The sequence below is a fragment of the Synchiropus splendidus genome, chromosome 18, assembly GCF_027744825.2.
Source record: "Synchiropus splendidus isolate RoL2022-P1 chromosome 18, RoL_Sspl_1.0, whole genome shotgun sequence".
NCBI classification, from domain to species: Eukaryota; Metazoa; Chordata; class Actinopteri; order Syngnathiformes; family Callionymidae; genus Synchiropus; species Synchiropus splendidus.
The window spans coordinates 14,327,889-14,346,147 of NC_071351.1; the positions used below are offsets into that span (position 1 = coordinate 14,327,889).

At 42.1% G+C, this 18,259-nt stretch overlaps 1 protein-coding gene and 1 long non-coding RNA gene across 3 annotated transcripts in view; one reads left to right on the forward strand and one right to left on the reverse strand.

The window, feature by feature from the left end:
• LOC128749753 (uncharacterized) overlaps positions 1-18,259 on the reverse strand; it is a 48,460-nt gene that overhangs the window by 29,886 nt on the left and 315 nt on the right. For both annotated transcript variants that reach the window (XR_008412986.1, XR_008412987.1), the window contains exon 2: positions 17,108-17,204. This is a non-coding gene — a long non-coding RNA (uncharacterized LOC128749753). The remainder of the gene's footprint in view (positions 1-17,107; positions 17,205-18,259) is intronic.
• Positions 5,885-9,415, forward strand: LOC128749752 (amphoterin-induced protein 3-like). Its single transcript, XM_053849657.1, has 2 exons — positions 5,885-6,019; positions 6,856-9,415. Exon 2 carries the CDS (start codon positions 6,903-6,905, stop codon positions 8,289-8,291), a length of 1,389 nt encoding a protein of 462 aa, XP_053705632.1. The 5' UTR covers positions 5,885-6,019; positions 6,856-6,902; the 3' UTR covers positions 8,292-9,415.

Here is an 18,259-nt window from a genome sequence, read left to right on the forward strand (position 1 = left end):
AGATGTAAACAAACCAATGCTACACTATATATATATATATATATATATATATATATATATATATATATATATATATATATATATATATTTATTTATTTATTTATTTTTTTTTTTTTTGCCATATTATCTTGTTCATGTACTTTGTGGTACTTCAACTGATGATTTTTAATATGCTTGTGCAACTAGCACCATTGTCATATCGCAAGAAGAAAGCATACATAATGCTATTATGTCAATCAAAACAATTTTATATGGTTCATCCCCACCTTCGCAGAACACATGCAGTGATACATTTAAAGTGCCTATTACCTCATGGTAAGAAGCGAGGCTAAACGTAAATAAAGCATCTATTTGCATTTAAAGTCATGGTTCTTTGTCTGTAAACAATAGAGTCCTTGAGAGGATTTTAAAAAAATAAAATCTGAAAACGTATCTTCCTGTACTGTGCTGTGGTTGACGTATTTCCCAACTAGACAGAGAGAGGAGAATAAGAACGCTTGGAAGGCTTTCCCATCCCAGTTGACTCTAAAACCACTAGATGGTGTACTTGTCTCTTGACATCATCCTCCATCCACCATGTGGGCTATGAGCGGATACAAGATCTAACAGAGGCAGTCATCTTCTCCTCAAACCCACTGTTTATGTGTGTGTGAATCCCCGAAGTCAAAAGAGTGGTTTCGAGGTTTGGGGTTAAGACATTGAGAAAGAGGGCACTGTGATCACAATGGGAAGCGAATAAAGAGGATCTGAGCTGTGCAGCTCGACAAGCAAACAATCCTTCACTGTTTGAAACTGCTTCGCAACAGAGAGCTCATCCAGACTGCAGATTCATCCAGGGAGAGGGAAGAATTAACTGGATCCTCGGAGTCTCTATCTCGACACTGACTCATGTTATATAAAATTGAGTGGCTGGCTGGCATCCATGGTCGCATCAGCTGCTGAAATGCAGATTAAATGTGAAACAAGGGAGAAGATATTGAGGTTCACGGGTCGGGAATTATGTAAGCGACATTAGGGTTGTGCGTCTTATTTCTCCTCCTATTGCCAAATAACTTCAGCAGAATTGCATGTTTATCGATGTGTAGGCTTAAGGGCAACACTGATTCCATCTATAAGAGTTCATAATATGATAATACAGTAATATCATATGACGCGAATGGATGTGAGGACCTGTTGACTCCTCAGTTGCGCAGACATCTTGACACATTACTAGCTTACTTAAGTGTTTAAAGAGGACGTCTATAACTTTAAGAACATTGCTTGGATTATAACGTTTTGTCAGAGATTTACAGATACAAACACCTGAAAGACCACATTTGTTTGCAAGAATAAAAGCCTGAACGGATTTGGGCTCACCACAAATCAACGTTCTGCCCGCCTAAGGAAATGTGAGCGGGAACTATTGAAATGTTACCCTTTAAATGAGGGCGGTTCAAAGTTAGGACCATGCGCCACATGCGGCACACAGTGACAAGATGATGTATTAGTGTGCAAGCAACTTTTCTGAAATTGTGGTCACAATTTTTACCATCAGTTAAACCATAACAGCGCAACTTACTTTTATATGTGGCAATAAAAATAGACACCGTACATATCCAGGGATGCAGAACACGAGACATATGCACCCAATGGAATTTGGGGGTGAGTCAAGAACTCTTATTGTGAGGACCTCAGTGAAGTTATTTTGGTAGTTTAAACTTCAGCTCTTCACCTCATCAACCTTCAGACGTTTTAAATTGTTCCACTGACTAACATGAATTATGGAAGGGGGCAACACAGCTCCTGTATGAAAGCAATATTTGCGACTTTCACTCTGGAATGAGTTTTAAAAATAGCAGCTGGATAATTCAGTCAGTCAAGCTCAGACAGTGACGTGACAAGGACTCCAAGCTTAATTGTTCGCCCTAATTTGTCTACATTAAGCATTTGAATTGTGACTTGGCTTCAGATTAAAAAAAAAAAAAAAAAAAACGTTTTATGCGACAAAAACAATTAGCAGCCCAGAACCTAATTAAAACTCAGGCCTGAACAGCCACACCGAGGGAGTGAAATCTGAGCAGAAATAATGCAGGCTGAGCGTGAAATAATGATCACCAGCAAGCTCCTTTGCATTTGTAAATAAAATGTAGCTTTGCTTTTAGTGGGCATTGTAGCTTTTATATAAATAATGCAAGAGATTTCCTGCACTGCCTTTATCAAAACATTCCCTGAATCTTAATAAGTAGTAAATTCCACTTCCCCGGTTCCTGCTGCAGTGGCAATAGGCAAGTGACAAGAAAGTAATTGGAAGCAGCTTTCCAAGTGAAGCCCCAAACTTTCCATCTATTTCCTTACAGAACTTCTTTGAGCATTTTAATAACGTTTCAGCATGCCGACCACATGTCGCTTTATGTAAGGTTGGGTCCTAAAGATGGGCAGTTAACGTTTTTTTAAACACATCCCTGCAGTTCCATAATCCACTGCTTTGGTGTTCAACTGAAATACTCTTCATGCATCCAAGTGTGTACAGTCTAATATCAGCGACTCCTGGCGAGCTTCACCGTTCCTCAAGGGCAAGATAAGAGCCGACATTTCTCTATGCTGCTGTGTGCTACCGTTCTTTTTCCCTTCTCTCGTCTGCAGCAGATGGTAAAGAGAAAATCACTTTCTGCTGGAGGCAGGAGCCATCAGGGTCAGGGTTTAAGCTCTGAGGTCCACCCTGAACCTGGCTGATTTGACAGAACTGTTTTGCATTCACGGAGTCTAATCAAATATAGGCAGGGGAAGATTTTCCAGGCAGCTTGATGCCAGAGATACAGATTAGTTTGACGGAGCGGCATGTTTGAGTGACACACAAACACACGTAGGCTCAAGTCAGACAAGAGAGACTCATGGGAAGAGGAGGAATTCATATAATAAAGACAGCTGAGACGGCACAGGTGTTAATTGTGTGAATCTTGACAACCTCATATTCATGCTGACATCGGCAGAACTGTTAAAAGGGTGAAAATGTCTATTTTTCATAACCCTTTATAGCAGTGGTGTCCAATGTCAGGGCAGGAGGCCATTTGCGGCCATTCATTCGATATGAGACGGACAGCGGCCTCTGTTTACAACACAGTGTACAATACATGAGGTTTCTAAATCAATTAGAAAAGAACCAACCCATTCTGATTCCTAAAGGCGTCAAATAATGCCTACTTTAAAGGGTACATAAACTGTCTTACGATGACGACGAAGTCCACCATCTGCATTGTTTGTTGATGCTTAGGTGTTTCTGAGGAGTGAAAAGTTGCCCATCCAGTATTGGGGTGGAGATCAGTTCTAACCTTTACTTCAGAATAGACGTCACTTGGTATATACAGCACCCTCCCTTGCTGTGGTCACCATGACTGAAGCACATGATCATTTCACAGACCTTTATCCCAAGTGACACAATGAAGGAGACAGAGTGAAAGGAAGACATGCAGCGGAAGGCAGAACATGTGGGTCAATGTGTTGCGGAAGGCAAAAGTCGACTTGAAAATAGTCGCTATTTGATGCCTTGGAACAGAGAACATATTGAAGTTTTCAAACTCCCCACGATTAACATATTTAATAGCTCACACTTTGAGGTAAGGGCGGGATGCACGGTGCCATGGCATACTGTCCTCCAGAACAACCCTGCCCCTAACCTTTGGACACTGCTTAAATAGTTCTAGACACTAGCTAATGAAGAACAAGCCTTAGATAAAAAAATATTTGAGGGTTAAAAATGGCTACCCCTTTTTTGTCTCTGAAACCCTTGAGTGAATACAAAGTACCCAAAGGAACACACATGTACATCCAAGAAAAATGATGGGCAGATAAATAGGAAAATCAAACAGCAGTTGTCGTCACTGTGTAACAATAATGCAGACAGAGTGCCAATCTATGACTCATCACCATTATACACACATGAAGACACACGCTTATGGATCCGATGTGATTAAATTTCGAGGCACTTAGAAGAACCCAGCACGATGGGAGTGAGCCATTCAACCAGCATGTGCCACACAATCCCCCCGAAGGATCAATGGAGCATGAATATTTAAACAGCTGCATGGCTAAATGTTTTCTGTACAGGAGGACAAAGTTCAAACAGCAACACAGCCTGCTGAGATTTGAGGATGTTTTAGCTTGTATAAGTAGAACACCTACACACAGAATTGGGCCGCAATCCATTATGAACGAGTCTGAAAGGTGTGGGTGTGTTTAATGAGTACAAGATCCAGCCAGGAGGATGACTTGCCTTAAGACAAGAGTGTGTGAAATGTCACAACGCCTAAAATGACATCTTGTTTATCTGGAATGAAAAGACATCCCGATTTTAATTTCAAAGGCGTAATCCTATTGTCAAGGGAACCTGATTTATAAATGCATCTATTTACTGTATAGGCCTATATTTGTATGTATTTAAAAGCCCAAAGACCCACCGCAAACAGGTGCTTGTGCACACCGAGTGAGTGTAGGAGTGGGAGTCAGTCACGGCCTCGAGCACTCAAATGGAGGAGGAGGAGCGATAGGGTTAGCGACGAGAAGGTGGCTGCAAGGAAAGCAAACCTAATTCGCTGTGACAGAAATCAGAGCTGTCAGTACCACCATGACCAAGCAGCACGGACAGTGTGTATCCAGTAAGGCTCACAGCCGAGGAGGCTCAGCAAGAAAGAAAGAGATGTATTGCATAAGGTACTTAAAGAGGAAATGTGTGGCGGGGGATGTGTGGAGCGGTGGCAACAACAATCCCTTCACAACAACTGGAAAGGAAACCTAGGCAGGAAGCAGAAAGGGGACTGCAGTCAGAAGCCAGCCGTGTAAATGTCCGTGAATTCTACCAACAATAAATGATGTTTTTTTTTTACTTTAGATTTAACGCCTGCGTCATAAACCAGGTGTGGCTCTCATGAGATGTGTGACTAGGGACAGTGCTCAAGACCGGTTAAGATGGAGGCCACTGATTTAATGTGACAACCCCGACGCCAAAGGAAGAATGATCACAAAAGGGTCAATGGTAATCACAAAAGGGGGGACAAATCAGAGTATTAAAGGTAACACTCATACATACCTATTTGTGGACACTTTGTGAGAAAGTTTGACACTGAAAATGGCCACTTCTAACCCCCAAACATACCATGAAATTCCCAAGCTATTGCAGGCCACAGAAAAAGGAGTTCCCGATCACGACTGCCACTTACTGACAATAGAGCAAATGTGAATTACACTATAAACGTGATTTCAAATGCTATGACACTTATCCAATTGCAAATGAAAGCATGAATGTAGGGCAACAATGTAGGGTGAAAAAAATTACCGTTGGTTGGTGTCAGCACTTGAACAGTTCATTATTTAGCTACTATACATGTAATAACTTAGTAACACCTTTTAATAATGATAAAGAATTGAACTATCCTCACGGAACCATGAGGACGTTAACTGGTATTAGAAAATATGTTAATAGCAATTACTTAGCATCAGCATTGTCATGTAAGTGCAACAATATAACCGAGAAATGTGGAAATCTATGACACACAAAAGCACCTTCAGGCACAGAAAGACAGCCACCAGATCTAAACTTCCGTCCCAAATGAGTATCGATGAAAGGTTAATGTATAACATTAAATATTAACAAAGGGTCCACCAAGGTTCTATAAATCTGTTAGTAAGCATAACACTAAAAGTTTAATGAAGTTGAATATTAATAGAACGTTGCAAGAAAACTGATATTGTTGGAGAGAGGGAGCAACTGAAAGGAGATCTCAGAGCATGGAGCAGCCATCAGCATCATTGCCTGATGATGAGAGAGGGAGACACAAGGCTGGTCTCTAAATGACACAGAAGAGAAGGAGGAGGGGATTGTGGGAGATTAAGTGAGCTCTGTGCGGTTTGTTATAAACTGCAAAGCACTGCAGGATGTTTGCTGAACGGCGGTCTCAGTTGGGAAGACGGGAGAACTATTCTGGGGACCCTCAACTTGGCTGAGGAGAAAGGCGCGTGCGGCGAATTGTTTCCCGGCTGCTTTGGGGTGAGGATCAGAGACACAGATAAGGATTAGAGCGCAAAGATCTCTGCATTTAATTACTGGATTCCACTTCAAAAAAGAAAGAACTGAGTTAATTCGGGTCTGTGTGTCATCAGTTTGCTTTGGATCTATGTTTAATGGAATATTTTCCACTTGTGGGGAGTGTGTTTGCGGCTGTAGCCAAATTAGATTAGAAGTCATGGATCAGCAAGTTAAAGTAGTTGCTGTTGTTTAATGACTTCTTGAGACAGTCACTGGAATAATTGAATTTCAGCTTGGTTTGTCAACACGGGTCTGATGTGCGGTGACTAATGCAGTTGTTAAGGACCCTCCATTCAGTTTGATTAACACAGAAAAATATTTTTGGCCAACATGAGTGACTTATTTATCTCTAGCATTGCAAATATCGCAGCGTTTAAGTAGAGAATAATTCGTCTTAACTATTAATACTTTGCAATTGGTAGATAAGGACGCACAAGAGAAACAAATGAGTGACAGAGAAGAGGGATCTAGACACACATTTGTCTCCGAGCACATTGTTCATGCTAAAAAGGGAGACTGAATGAAGCTACATTACAAACACGACAACAAGCCTTTCTTTGCCACTCCACACTGATGCCCTACTGCAGCTTCAGTGGAACAACATGTTTGTGATTTCTGCTTATGTAGCACTTTTAAAATGTAATTCACAAAGTGCTTTCACATCACGCCGCTAATGGTTGCATCAGGTCAAGTTTAAAGCACTGGTACACAACAAAAAAAATCCAACTTCTTTTTTGTAATGCATCCAAGCAACGGTATTTGATTGTGTCATTTCTATTTGATTCTTATCCACCCAGGAAGAACCGAAGGGATTAAAGGCTTGTAAGCTCAGACTTTCAGAAACATGACCACTGGAACACATCCAGGTCAGCTCCTGATGCTGCTGTGTCTCCTGCGAGCGACTGCGGCGACCTGCCCCTCCATGTGCCTCTGCACCGCTGACATGGTCAGCTGCACCTCCTGCGGTCTCAGTAAGGTTCCTCGCTCGCTACCGGCCGTCTCCATCACCCTTGACCTCAGCCACAATCACATATCCTGGTTAAATCCCGGATCTATCCACAAGATGCCTCGCCTGGAGAATCTCAGGCTGTCAAGTAATCAGCTCACAGCTTTGACGCAAGGGGTGTTTCTGAACAGCTCCGGCCTGCGACATCTGGATCTGTCCTCCAACAAGCTCCAAATTGTGGAGCGGCACTACTTTGAGGGACTGTGGCGACTGGAGGAGCTACTTCTGTTCAACAATAAAATTACACAAGTGGAGGCCAACTCGCTGAACGGCCTAAGCAGCCTGAAGAAGGTCTACTTCAGCCTAAACCACATCACGATCTTCCCGTTCTTCTCAATTCAAGACCACAGCCATCCATTCCTGACCATGCTGGACCTCTCCTCTAACCGCCTGACCCGTCTCCCGTGGGAGGATGTGAAAGCTCTGCCTGGTTTAGTGCAGCGCGGTCTTTATCTTCATAATAATTCTTTGATATGTGATTGCTCTATGTTCAGCGTCTTCTGGCACTGGGACCTGAGGGGGTATGAGTCAGCGAAGGATTTCACGGACGAGCACACGTGCAGCCTCTACGGGGACCCCCGAGCATCCATCCAGTTCCTCAGACACTCCCGCTTTTTCAACAACTGCTCCATCGAGAGCGGCGTCTCGCTGCCTGTGACAGTGCTTCTCTCCAAGGTGTTGGTTACAGAAGGCGAGCGAGTGCGCCTGGACTGCCAAACCTCGCTGAGCAGCACAGCGAGCTCATTTACATGGCTCTCCCCAAGCAAGGGCTACCTCGGCGTCTCCAACTTAAATGACACTTTAATTAGCCTGTTTCCTAATGGCACCCTGGAGATTCAAGCAGCCAAGGTCAATGACTCAGGCTTGTACGTGTGCACCGCGGTGGATAGTAAAAACGCTCAAAATGCCACCAGAGAGGTGAACGTGACGGTGATAGCGGCTGTTGCCGAGTCCTTCAACACCGGCTACACAACTCTTTTGGGCTGTGTGGTCACGATGATCGTCATCCTTGTCTATCTGTATATGACTCCATGTCGCTGCAGCAGCTGCAAACAACCCAAATCTCCGGCCATATCCATCCCCACCTACGACCCTGCGGACATTCCTTCCGTTTTCGCATCCTCATCAATGGACCAGCCGAAAGTACAAGTGAATAAGCATGTGGCATTTATAGAGCCAATGGCAGGTGAGGGAAGAACACAATGGACTTCTGAAATTGGATGCTAATCGAATGAGAGGAGGACACTACTGAAATAGCACCGGAGGACTGAGCTGCATTATTTGGACTCCTTTAATCCCCGACAACAAATGGAAAAGTCCCTGCTAGGAAAAATAAATAGTTAATAAAGCTTTATTTTGATACTTACATCAAGCACAAGTGAGGAACAAACTGGACAAGCCGGGTTTTAAATGGAAGTTCAACTCAAGTTTAAGGCCCAGAGTCTTCTGACAGTGTGGAATCACAGCCCGGCTTTTATCAGCACTCCAAATCAGCTAATAACTTCTGTATACTCCAGCGCTGCTGCGCCATATATACACTTCTGTCTCAGGGAATCAAGGCTGAATGTAGATCCATTTTCACATAACGTGTTTAACAAGGATTTAAACCTGGGGAAGATTATTACTCTAATTGAGTGCAGAAAATAGATCAGGTGGCGTAGCTGGGTCGTAATTCCTCTTGTCAGCGATGCTAGCAGCTGCTTCAGAAGTGACTGAATGATACAGAAGTTGTTTATTTTCAAAGGAATTTATTAAAAGTGGGTAGCAAACTCTTTTTTTCAATCAGTAGGAGCTTTGCAAAACATGTTTAAACTACTGTTTCTGTTAAATGAGATGAGGTACTGACAAATCAGAAACTGTTTCGAAAATAATGTTCACAATACGCAGCAAAGTGTAGCTAGGTGGTTTAAAATGTATTCTTGTTTTGTTTGATGAATAGTTGTTGTCTTGACCACAGTCTTGTCAGCTACTGTGGTTAGAATCGGCAAAATCAAACCGTAATCTCTGTTGTAGATCTTGGCGTCTTGTGTCGTGTTCTCAAGCTAGTTGACACTTTTTTTAAGCTCCTCAAGATGATCATGAAAGCGCCTCCTTCATAATACGTGCACATTAGTGCACGTACAAGAGAGATTATACCCAAAAAAATGAACTGGGACTTGTCAAGCTAGAGGATCCATGATCCTCCATTAACTGTATGGAAATACAGTACATTCTAAAAATCAAAATCCAAACCTCACTGAGACACCTTAGATTATTGAGTAAATAAGTGGTTTCCAAAAACATTTCACACCAAGAGGGGGAGGCAATTCATATGACAAAATGTGTCCATGATAAGTGCCAGATTAAAGCAACCCTTGTCTCACCATGTTCTCACTATCCTTCTTTTTAGACGATTTCAAATTGCCTATGATGTTAAATGGTGTCTGTCCCGACGGCAACACATTGTGTTTGTTGCCAAGGAGGGTTGGCTCACGTCTGCAAACTAGCGATGAAGATAGATGAAGCCATGGTATCCACAATGAGAAAGCAGCTCCAGCTTGAATCACTATAATAGATTTTGAAAATGAGCAGCACACTTGTCTTGACATTTAAAGAAAAAGTCGTAACGCCAGCTGTCACTTATCCCACACAAGCAGAAATGATAGAAAGGGGCATTTTTCACGACACAAAAAACCCACAGAGGCTATTGAAATTACCTATTTAGACAAGCCTGTCTTCCGATGGGTGCAGTCCAGACATTCTTTAAAAGCTCCTTCCATTAGCGTGCGCAGTCGGACCGATCAATAAAACAACTTCCTGAAGTTGGAAAGACTTCTTGGAATCTCTATGAGTAACCCACTTGCTGACAGGGCATGCAAAACCATATCCAGCCAACGACATTTGAATGTTTCTTTGTACAGGAGCCAAGTTTATGAAGAGCAGCAAACTGAATAATTAATCATTCCACACAGCAGTTTCAAATACACAACACATCTTATTTCCACACACAATAGCGGTCCTGACTTGATGATCCTGATAGCCAATACTCAACAAACACACAGAGAAATTATGTTCAAGGCAGAGCAGTAGCAGCCATCTGGTTTCTCCTCTTGCAATATACATCACAGGACGATTGCAAACGATGGAAACCATGAAAATGAAGTTACTCCTCTGGTAGTTGGTAGTTTTACACTAACTCATCCTGCCTCTCATGTTCCAAAGGATGAATTCCTTTTCTCCATAGGGGCAACAGTGACACTAATAAAAGCCACCTTATTACACAGCATTTTCTTCACTTTGTGGCTGAGAAAAGCAAACAGTTGAGCGTGTGATTCAATATTCATAGTGAGTAATAGTAAACGTTCATTTCAAAAGTGATTCATGAGTGACTACATTTTTAGATCACAGGGGCACTGAAACGGTCTCTCCTGAAGCAGCTCCAGAGTGAATCAGGCGAAAGAACAAAGAATAATTAGAGGTTCATGAATTAAAAATAATTTCACTGTTAAAAATTACTGAGTTTGTTTAGTCTGGCACAGAAGGTTAGAAATCCCGGCTTTCATTTCCAAGTCAGTTTGGGCCACCGTATGTGTCCCTACTTTTTGGGTGCGAGTGAAACCTGAACTTCCATGTGGCCATGTGACATAAATCTGACAGTAGAATTGAAGTGACCAGGCGTAAAGTGGGTCAGAGAGCAAAGAGGATTAATGGGGGATTGAAGCTGAATCAAAAAGGGACTTCTATGATTGAAACTTTTGACTTGCGTTTGGGTTGATCAGTGATGGTTGAAAATCGTCAGCGGAAATCATAGACTATCTTCAGTGTCACTTGATATCACGTCCTGATCTGATGACGCAACAAAACATTACAATATCGAGAAGAAAAAAAAAAGAATTAGGTCCCGGTGAGATAATCTGGAAATGATTCTGTACATAAGCCATCGCTTACAGCAAACACCGGAGCCTTATCTGGCAGGAAACAGGGCCGAGTCCCGCGGCTACCCATTATATATAAACACAAACCACACACCAACCTGTTGAATTAATCTGTCAGCATAAAAAGGACCATCAATTTATCTGCTTTGGTGCTTTTCATGGGAATAATGAAGGACAGAAATCAGGCGTGTCAACCAACCGGTGATTGGGCCGCTCTTCAAAGACATTTCATGTGAAGCAGGATCACACTTAAAAGCACAGCGAGGGGGTAGAGAAAAACATGGAGCGACAAACACTTCAAAACAACTGCCACACAAAAGCCAGAGGAAGTCACCACTTTGTTGGTAACTGGGCGCAACAAGCTTCAAAAAAGAGATTTACAATCCGTAACAGCAGCGAGAGATGTTCACGTAGGACTTCATGATCCGCGATGAAGGAGCGTAAGCGCGTGGGATGCGGACATTAAGTCGATTACACAAAAAACAGAAAAGGCTTAGGAAGGTGAGGAAGGAAGGAATATTTTCTTTTCAGGATCTATTAAATATTTTGGTTTTAATTTCAAAATGCACTGTGCACAGTGATTGAGCTGGATTACATGTAATCCTTCATTTACTGTCAACGAAATCTGGCAGCACTTTTAAATACTTTTCAAAGCGCTCATTCAGCAGCTGTGAAAAGTTTTGCGCTTTTGATGTGCAACAACATCTGTGGTCGTTGTGCACCATCATCGTGCACACACAGTGAACAACAAGGACAATGCCAGGGTCACTATTGCGCACTGTTACAGAAAATGAAAAAGCCAACTTTCACAGAGAACGGTTTCCCTTTTTGTCAGCTCAACACACCATTTTCAGCTAACTTCATTTCACATTTTAGAAAATCCTATCTCACAATGCCTTCAGCCTGATTTTCCCTGCACTGGTACACAAAGCTCCCATTTTATGAAATGGCATGAACGCATCACCAAACCTCAACTTTCAAGCATATCTAAGATACAGCAAGGCAGCAACAAGAGCGCCACATAGTTGAAACAGCATATGCAGAGTTAGTTTTGAGGAAGCCCATGGCATGAAGCTTCAGGTTGTTGGAGATGAACTGGACATTGAACTGAAAAGTAATTCTGTTACTGTTGGAGTCTGATCACTAAAAAGAAGTCTCCAAGTCATGATCGGGGGGCGATGAGTCTCAGACGGAAGGTCCATCTGCCGCAATTCAGTAGGAGGGGGTTGGTCATGAGGGTCTCAGACCATTGAGTGGCGTTGCAGTAACTGTGCCTGGTCATTGAGTGTCAGTGTATTTTCAGGAAGGTCACGAAGCAGCACATTGTGCATGTGCCACCAAAGTGCAGTATGATAAAATATTTAAATACTTTAGAGGCCATATCGTCTTGTCAGTGCTTGGCTTAAAATTTTCTGTTGCTAAAACTTGGGAGAAGATCAACGTAAACAAGGCACTGCAGTGCATGAACTGGCTTAAATTCAACACATTTCTGATATAAACATTACTTTCCCATTGAGCTCTTGGAAGTTTAATGTCGTGGTTTTCATCTTCCCAGCACCAACCACACCACATCCTCCTCTCCCAGTCTCCTGCGGTTGCAGAGATCATCTCATCACATCCAATGATTTCTGCTGTTAGAGACCACAGTCGAGCAGTCCAGCCACATTTCCAACAGCATTTTGATTCAGTTCCACAGTTGAAATTCCAAACCTCATTTGTAAATATTTTTAAGGATCAATCCAAGGACTGCAGCTTCATTAATATGTGGAGGAAAAACTAAATATGCAGAAGCTATCATGCATATGGACACTTCCAAAATATAGAAATATAAATATTAAAAAAATATAAAAATAGAAAGACATGCCCAGTCGGAGAGTTTTAAAGCATTAGATCATTGTAATTACACTGCCATTACAGAGGTAATCCCATTCTACGGCCCATTCGAAAATACCATCCAGTAACGTTCAGTAGCAAGCGTCACTCTCACTCAAGGTGGCGGTTTGACTGTGGATGCACACCTGATTTTTTTTGGGTTACAATGTCCCAAAGGAGATGATAAACAGAGGTGAAGTACAAGACACCAGCAGGAGCCACTTACTTATAATTGGACCCCAAATGCATCGCAAGTTCAACGGCTGCCAAAGTAAAAGGTCAAATTTTTACAAATCCTGAACTCGCCATTTTGAGATTTATCCTGTACAGCAACACCGCATTCATGAAGCAGGGTTCTCTCCAGTAATTTAGCAGCGGTGCTGCCCCCTACGCGGTGTTTTGATCCCCAACATCCGGGATTTTTCCTTTGCTTTTGTGGACTTGAAGTCAAGTGCGACTTGCAATGTTGGCCCTACATTGGGAGGATTTAAAAATAAATAAATAAAAGAAATATCCCTTAAAGTATGGAGGAGGGAAAGGTGAATCACCAGTGAGCAAGGGATTATTGCGCTGGATTATCTCTTAAATGTCGCCTCAAGGAAAAACAACAATTAAAAGGTTTTATTTACTTTCATACCTCTGGTTTGATCAATAAAAAGTTGGGTTTCACTTTACTTAAAGGTCTCATCTCATCCAAGTCTCACAAACAGTGTCTTCAGTCAGAGATCCCTCCAGGCATCAGAGATTACGCAGCAACGTCTAGGGGATGGCGACATTTGTTTGGGGAAAAAAAGGTCAACTCATGCACAAATTCATGGGCAAAAAATATTCCCCACTTAATGCCCATGTGAAGTCGTGACACTCTTATTTTGTGTACTTGCATGAGGACATGACTTATAGCTGCATTTTAGAAGATTATCAAACGGATAAAAACCAGGTGCAATGTCATTTCCAGTGTTTTTAAATCCTCTTACTCTGCCCCCCCCCCCCTTCCTGGGACACGCAGGGATTTATTGTTTGGTTTTTTATACGATTAGTACACAGGTTAAAACGCTGAGGACATATCTTTTTGTAAAAGGCTTTTTAATTTGAGGTACCAAACAATCTGACTGAGGAGTCAGACCACATTTATGACTGAGAATTAAAAGACAGCTTCGGCAGGAGAGCCTGACGGGACACAGCAGGTGTGGAATGAGTCATTCAGGATTACTTTAGAGACTCTGGATTTTAAATCTTAATGTAATAAAAGTTTGACTGCCTTGTGCGCACTCTGATTTAGGTGGAGCAGAAACACACAAGCTCCTTATTGTTAAAAAGTAGGTCATTAGTGTCTCACTTAAGACCACTTCCAGTCACTCAGCTTTATAATCGCTGACTTTTAAATAAATAGCAATCCGCTGAGCCACTTCAGCCGAGGCCAATTTGTTTTATTTGCAAATTGGTTCCTCGAGAGTGATGCCGCGCCAATCACAGCGCGGGCATATGAATGGCACGCTACGATAGTCACGTGTGTGATGTATAAGAATCTTCTCTTCCATGGCTTTCTATATATTAATGTCCATAATGTACTGTAACTGTTGAAGCTCTTGCGACAATGTCTTCTCATTTCCACCGCAGCATATTGATGGACACAATAAATATTTAAATTGTTGTTGCAGTATCCTTTTGACAGTTGCGATTCCTGTCCAAAAACACTGCAAAACATAGTTGTACGCGTGCACAGCAATGCTGTAATGAACCAGCATTTAACTGAGTTGAATTCGAGAACGCCCACTATATAAAGATAGATAAAACACCTTACAAGGGAAATAAACAGTAACTCATTGTTAGATCTTTTCAAATTTATAAATGAAAATAAAAAAGTTGAGAATTGACTTGTGTGCCTCTCTGTCTGCTTGAGTTGCTGCACTGATTCAGTCAAGACATTTTTACACGCTGATCTCCGAGCATCCGCGAACAACTGCCTCACAATGACATTCAGTACGAGCAAGCTCTGACAGGTGACACCGACAGCGAAGACTTCCACTCCGATTGCCTCCAGCTTTCCAAACTTCAGTTCCAAAACGACTTTTTTTTGTAATCAGACTTCAGTCAAAACAGCTGTAAAACACGTCGGCCGATGACGTGGATCAGTTGATGGATCACAGGAGCAGATTAATTCCGACTCAAGGGTGCCACTTATCATCTAGACTGGCTTAAAACAACCCAAATATGATTATTGAACCCTTCTGAATGAGCTTACATTCGAAGTTAGCCAGTCCTTTAAAGGCTATGCAAATCTTTGCAAAGGATTTTCTGTCTAATAAGCTCCAAAATGACGAGAAAATAACCAATCGAGGACACGATCGATGCCTTGGATTAGGCAGGCACAACTTGTCGTGAGAATGAAGGGCTAATGGAAGAGCTTAAAAAGGCTGCAAGTGAAAGTGATGAGCGAATCAATGCCTCTCCTGACACTTCCTCTCCCATCAGCACCATTATATACATGTGGGGTTGGAGCTGTGAAACTATGGCTCAGCGCTGAGGAGATGTTGAATATTAAAACCAAAAATAAGGATAGAGAAAAGTGAGACCGCTGATAGAAGGAATGAGGAATTGTATTTTACTGGACTAAAATTACTCCAAAGAGGATGGATATGATATGTATTGGCACCAGACCACAAATTGAATTTATTTTTCTTCATTGTTGGGTTGATGTTGGTTATTCAGCTAGAGAACAATGATTTAAATCCATAATAATACAGGTGAAGAGCTTGAGTTTGACTCTTTAGTGGTGATTGTTGTGCGCTTTAAATGAGTCTCCAGTGGAATTTACTAAATGTGAGTTGATCTGAAATCGTTTTTTTATTATTTTTATGTGCCAATTTCAGCAACAGCCTTTAGACTCGGGCTGCAAACTTATTGAATGCTAGCACGAGGATCAGGATTTTGACTGCCACGATGAGGCTGTGCTTATTCATTGACTAGGCCTCAGACTGCGAACCAATGAAACAGCACAAGTCAATCTTCGACCGACTCTTACACGTCCGTTCTGAAATATATTTAATCTGTTTCAATTCTATCTTTATTTTTGAAAAAATTTAGATCTTAATTTTGCACTGAAAGTAATCCCAGTCCCCAGTATCATGGATGTTGATCACAATAATCTTGACTCTGGATCGTCTAGTTGGGGCTGATCTAACCGCATGGATCAACTGAGCTGGTGCAGAGGTGGGTTGTGAGGTTGAAACACAATCGGAACACGGAAGGGAACATGGCCTCTTGATGAGGTGACGCACCGCTGATGATGCCTCAAGTGAACCAAGCTTTCCAAATGTTTCCAGCCGACACACAAAGCATCATCAGCAAACCCACTTATCATCGATTATTTAAAAGACGGATCATTAATTTCACCGTCAGATGATCGGCTCCTACACAGCCAGTGCTCGGCACAATTCTGATGAAACAATTGGCACGACAACCGCTGAATAAATAATATACCAGAGGACGCTTCCAGCAACCGACCTACGAATCAAGTCTGCCATTAATATCGCACAGTCAAAGCCAGAAAACCACAGAAAGGTGCACGTTGCTTCCTGCGAATTTCTCCGCTTTGGAAAAACGAGGAGCTCATAAAAGACTGAAAATATCCCCTCCTCCAAAGCAAAACACTCCGTCAAGCCTCAATTAATGTGTGTACTTCCCTTTCCCGATTAATTGTTTTCTCCTCGTTCGCTCGGCCTCCGAGGGGTTTGAGATCATCTTATTCAAGAATCTAATTACTGTGAAAGGGGAGTTTCATTCTGAATAGTTCAATAGCGAGCGGAGGGCTGACTCGACTGTCAACCGCAGGGTTATTACTGAGGCTGTCAAAACAGTCATCTGGCAGAAGAGGAGGCATCCAGCTGTGACAGATACATGCACATCTCTCGCCGCGACACCCACATACTGGCAATCTACGGGTTCAAGACTTAAACTCCTATTTCACTCTAATTGGACACCTGAAAGGTTGAGACTTCCTCTCGGCGCGGCACCTGGCTACATCCTGTCCTCTCTGGTTGGCTGGCTCTTTCTGGGAACGGGAGGAAATAAATGCATCCTGCTGCACATTAGACAACAGCCTGTTTATCACCGCACCGCAGCGAAAATGAACTCGGGCCATGTTCCAACTTACATCCGCCCCACTGTAAATGTTGAGTGGGATTTGTGAATCGATTCCCATTCAATCAAACCCATGGATCACATCTCATTCTAAAGGAGAAAATGATGAGCTCACACCTGAGCTGTTCATCCTGCCGGAGACAGGCTCTGGGCTCACAACCCGAGCAGCATCAAGGCAGCCTCAGTCAATAGGTTCCAGCTGGATATTATGAGCCTGGATGAGAGAGAAAAAAATGACCAGGTTTGATATTGTTTCACGTACAAGAGCCCAATTTTTATTCTTCCTCTGAGCTTGGCTAGTGTCATTTCTTCTCTCCCACTAAAGGACAACAGTGATGAAATATAGATTTATTATTTCTATTAAAAAAGATATTTACGACCTCACTATAGAAGTCCAGTGTCTGTTTTCCACTGTTTGCAGTACTCAATAATGTGCATCACGGTACAACAATACAGCACTAAAGCGACGCAGCTCCATGTGATTTCTGAATTCTTAAAGATACAGCATCTGATATAGCTTTAGGAAACATTACTGGACTTGTTTTTCAGATTTAAAAAGAGGGACTGCTGTTTGCCCTCGAGGGCTTTTTTTTTTTTGCAAATCTGAAAACAGACTCAACTTCATGATTGAGCCGAGGGTTGCCTTTTGCAGAACATCTGTTGCACACCCTGCAGAATGCTCTTTTTTTGATTCGCTAAATCTGCCCCGGAGAGGCTCACCAAATACAGTTGGCAGGACTGTTAAAGCTGCTGCCTTGGCTCTGCTGCCTTTCATTAATCCAAAATGAATGAACATTTAGAAACACTACTATTTATTTTATTTTATTTTTTTGTTCAAAAACACAATAGATTAGGGCTGCAACCTGTTTTGACAGTCGACTGGTCACTGAAGACTTGACGATTATGATACAGAGGACGTGTACTGATAGAGGAACATTGCAAAGTCGGATTGTAGTCTTGTATATAGAAAATAAATCTAAATTAAAAATGTACATGCATTTTGTAAACATTGCCCTTTTTAAAAAACGTTTTGAAACATTATTTTTGAATTTAAATTGCTCAATATATAGTGGCTCCTTCGTGAAATGGTCGCATGCATTCAATGTTTTGAGTTGGGTCACGTCAGCAATTTCTCTTCTTAATGCATGTATGCATAATGTACCGTCGGACTGTCAACTATCCCGACTAGTCACTGCAGCTCTTCACTAAACTGTACTTTTCTTTGACATTTCATTCACTAACTCAACACCAATACCTCAAGAAGCTAGG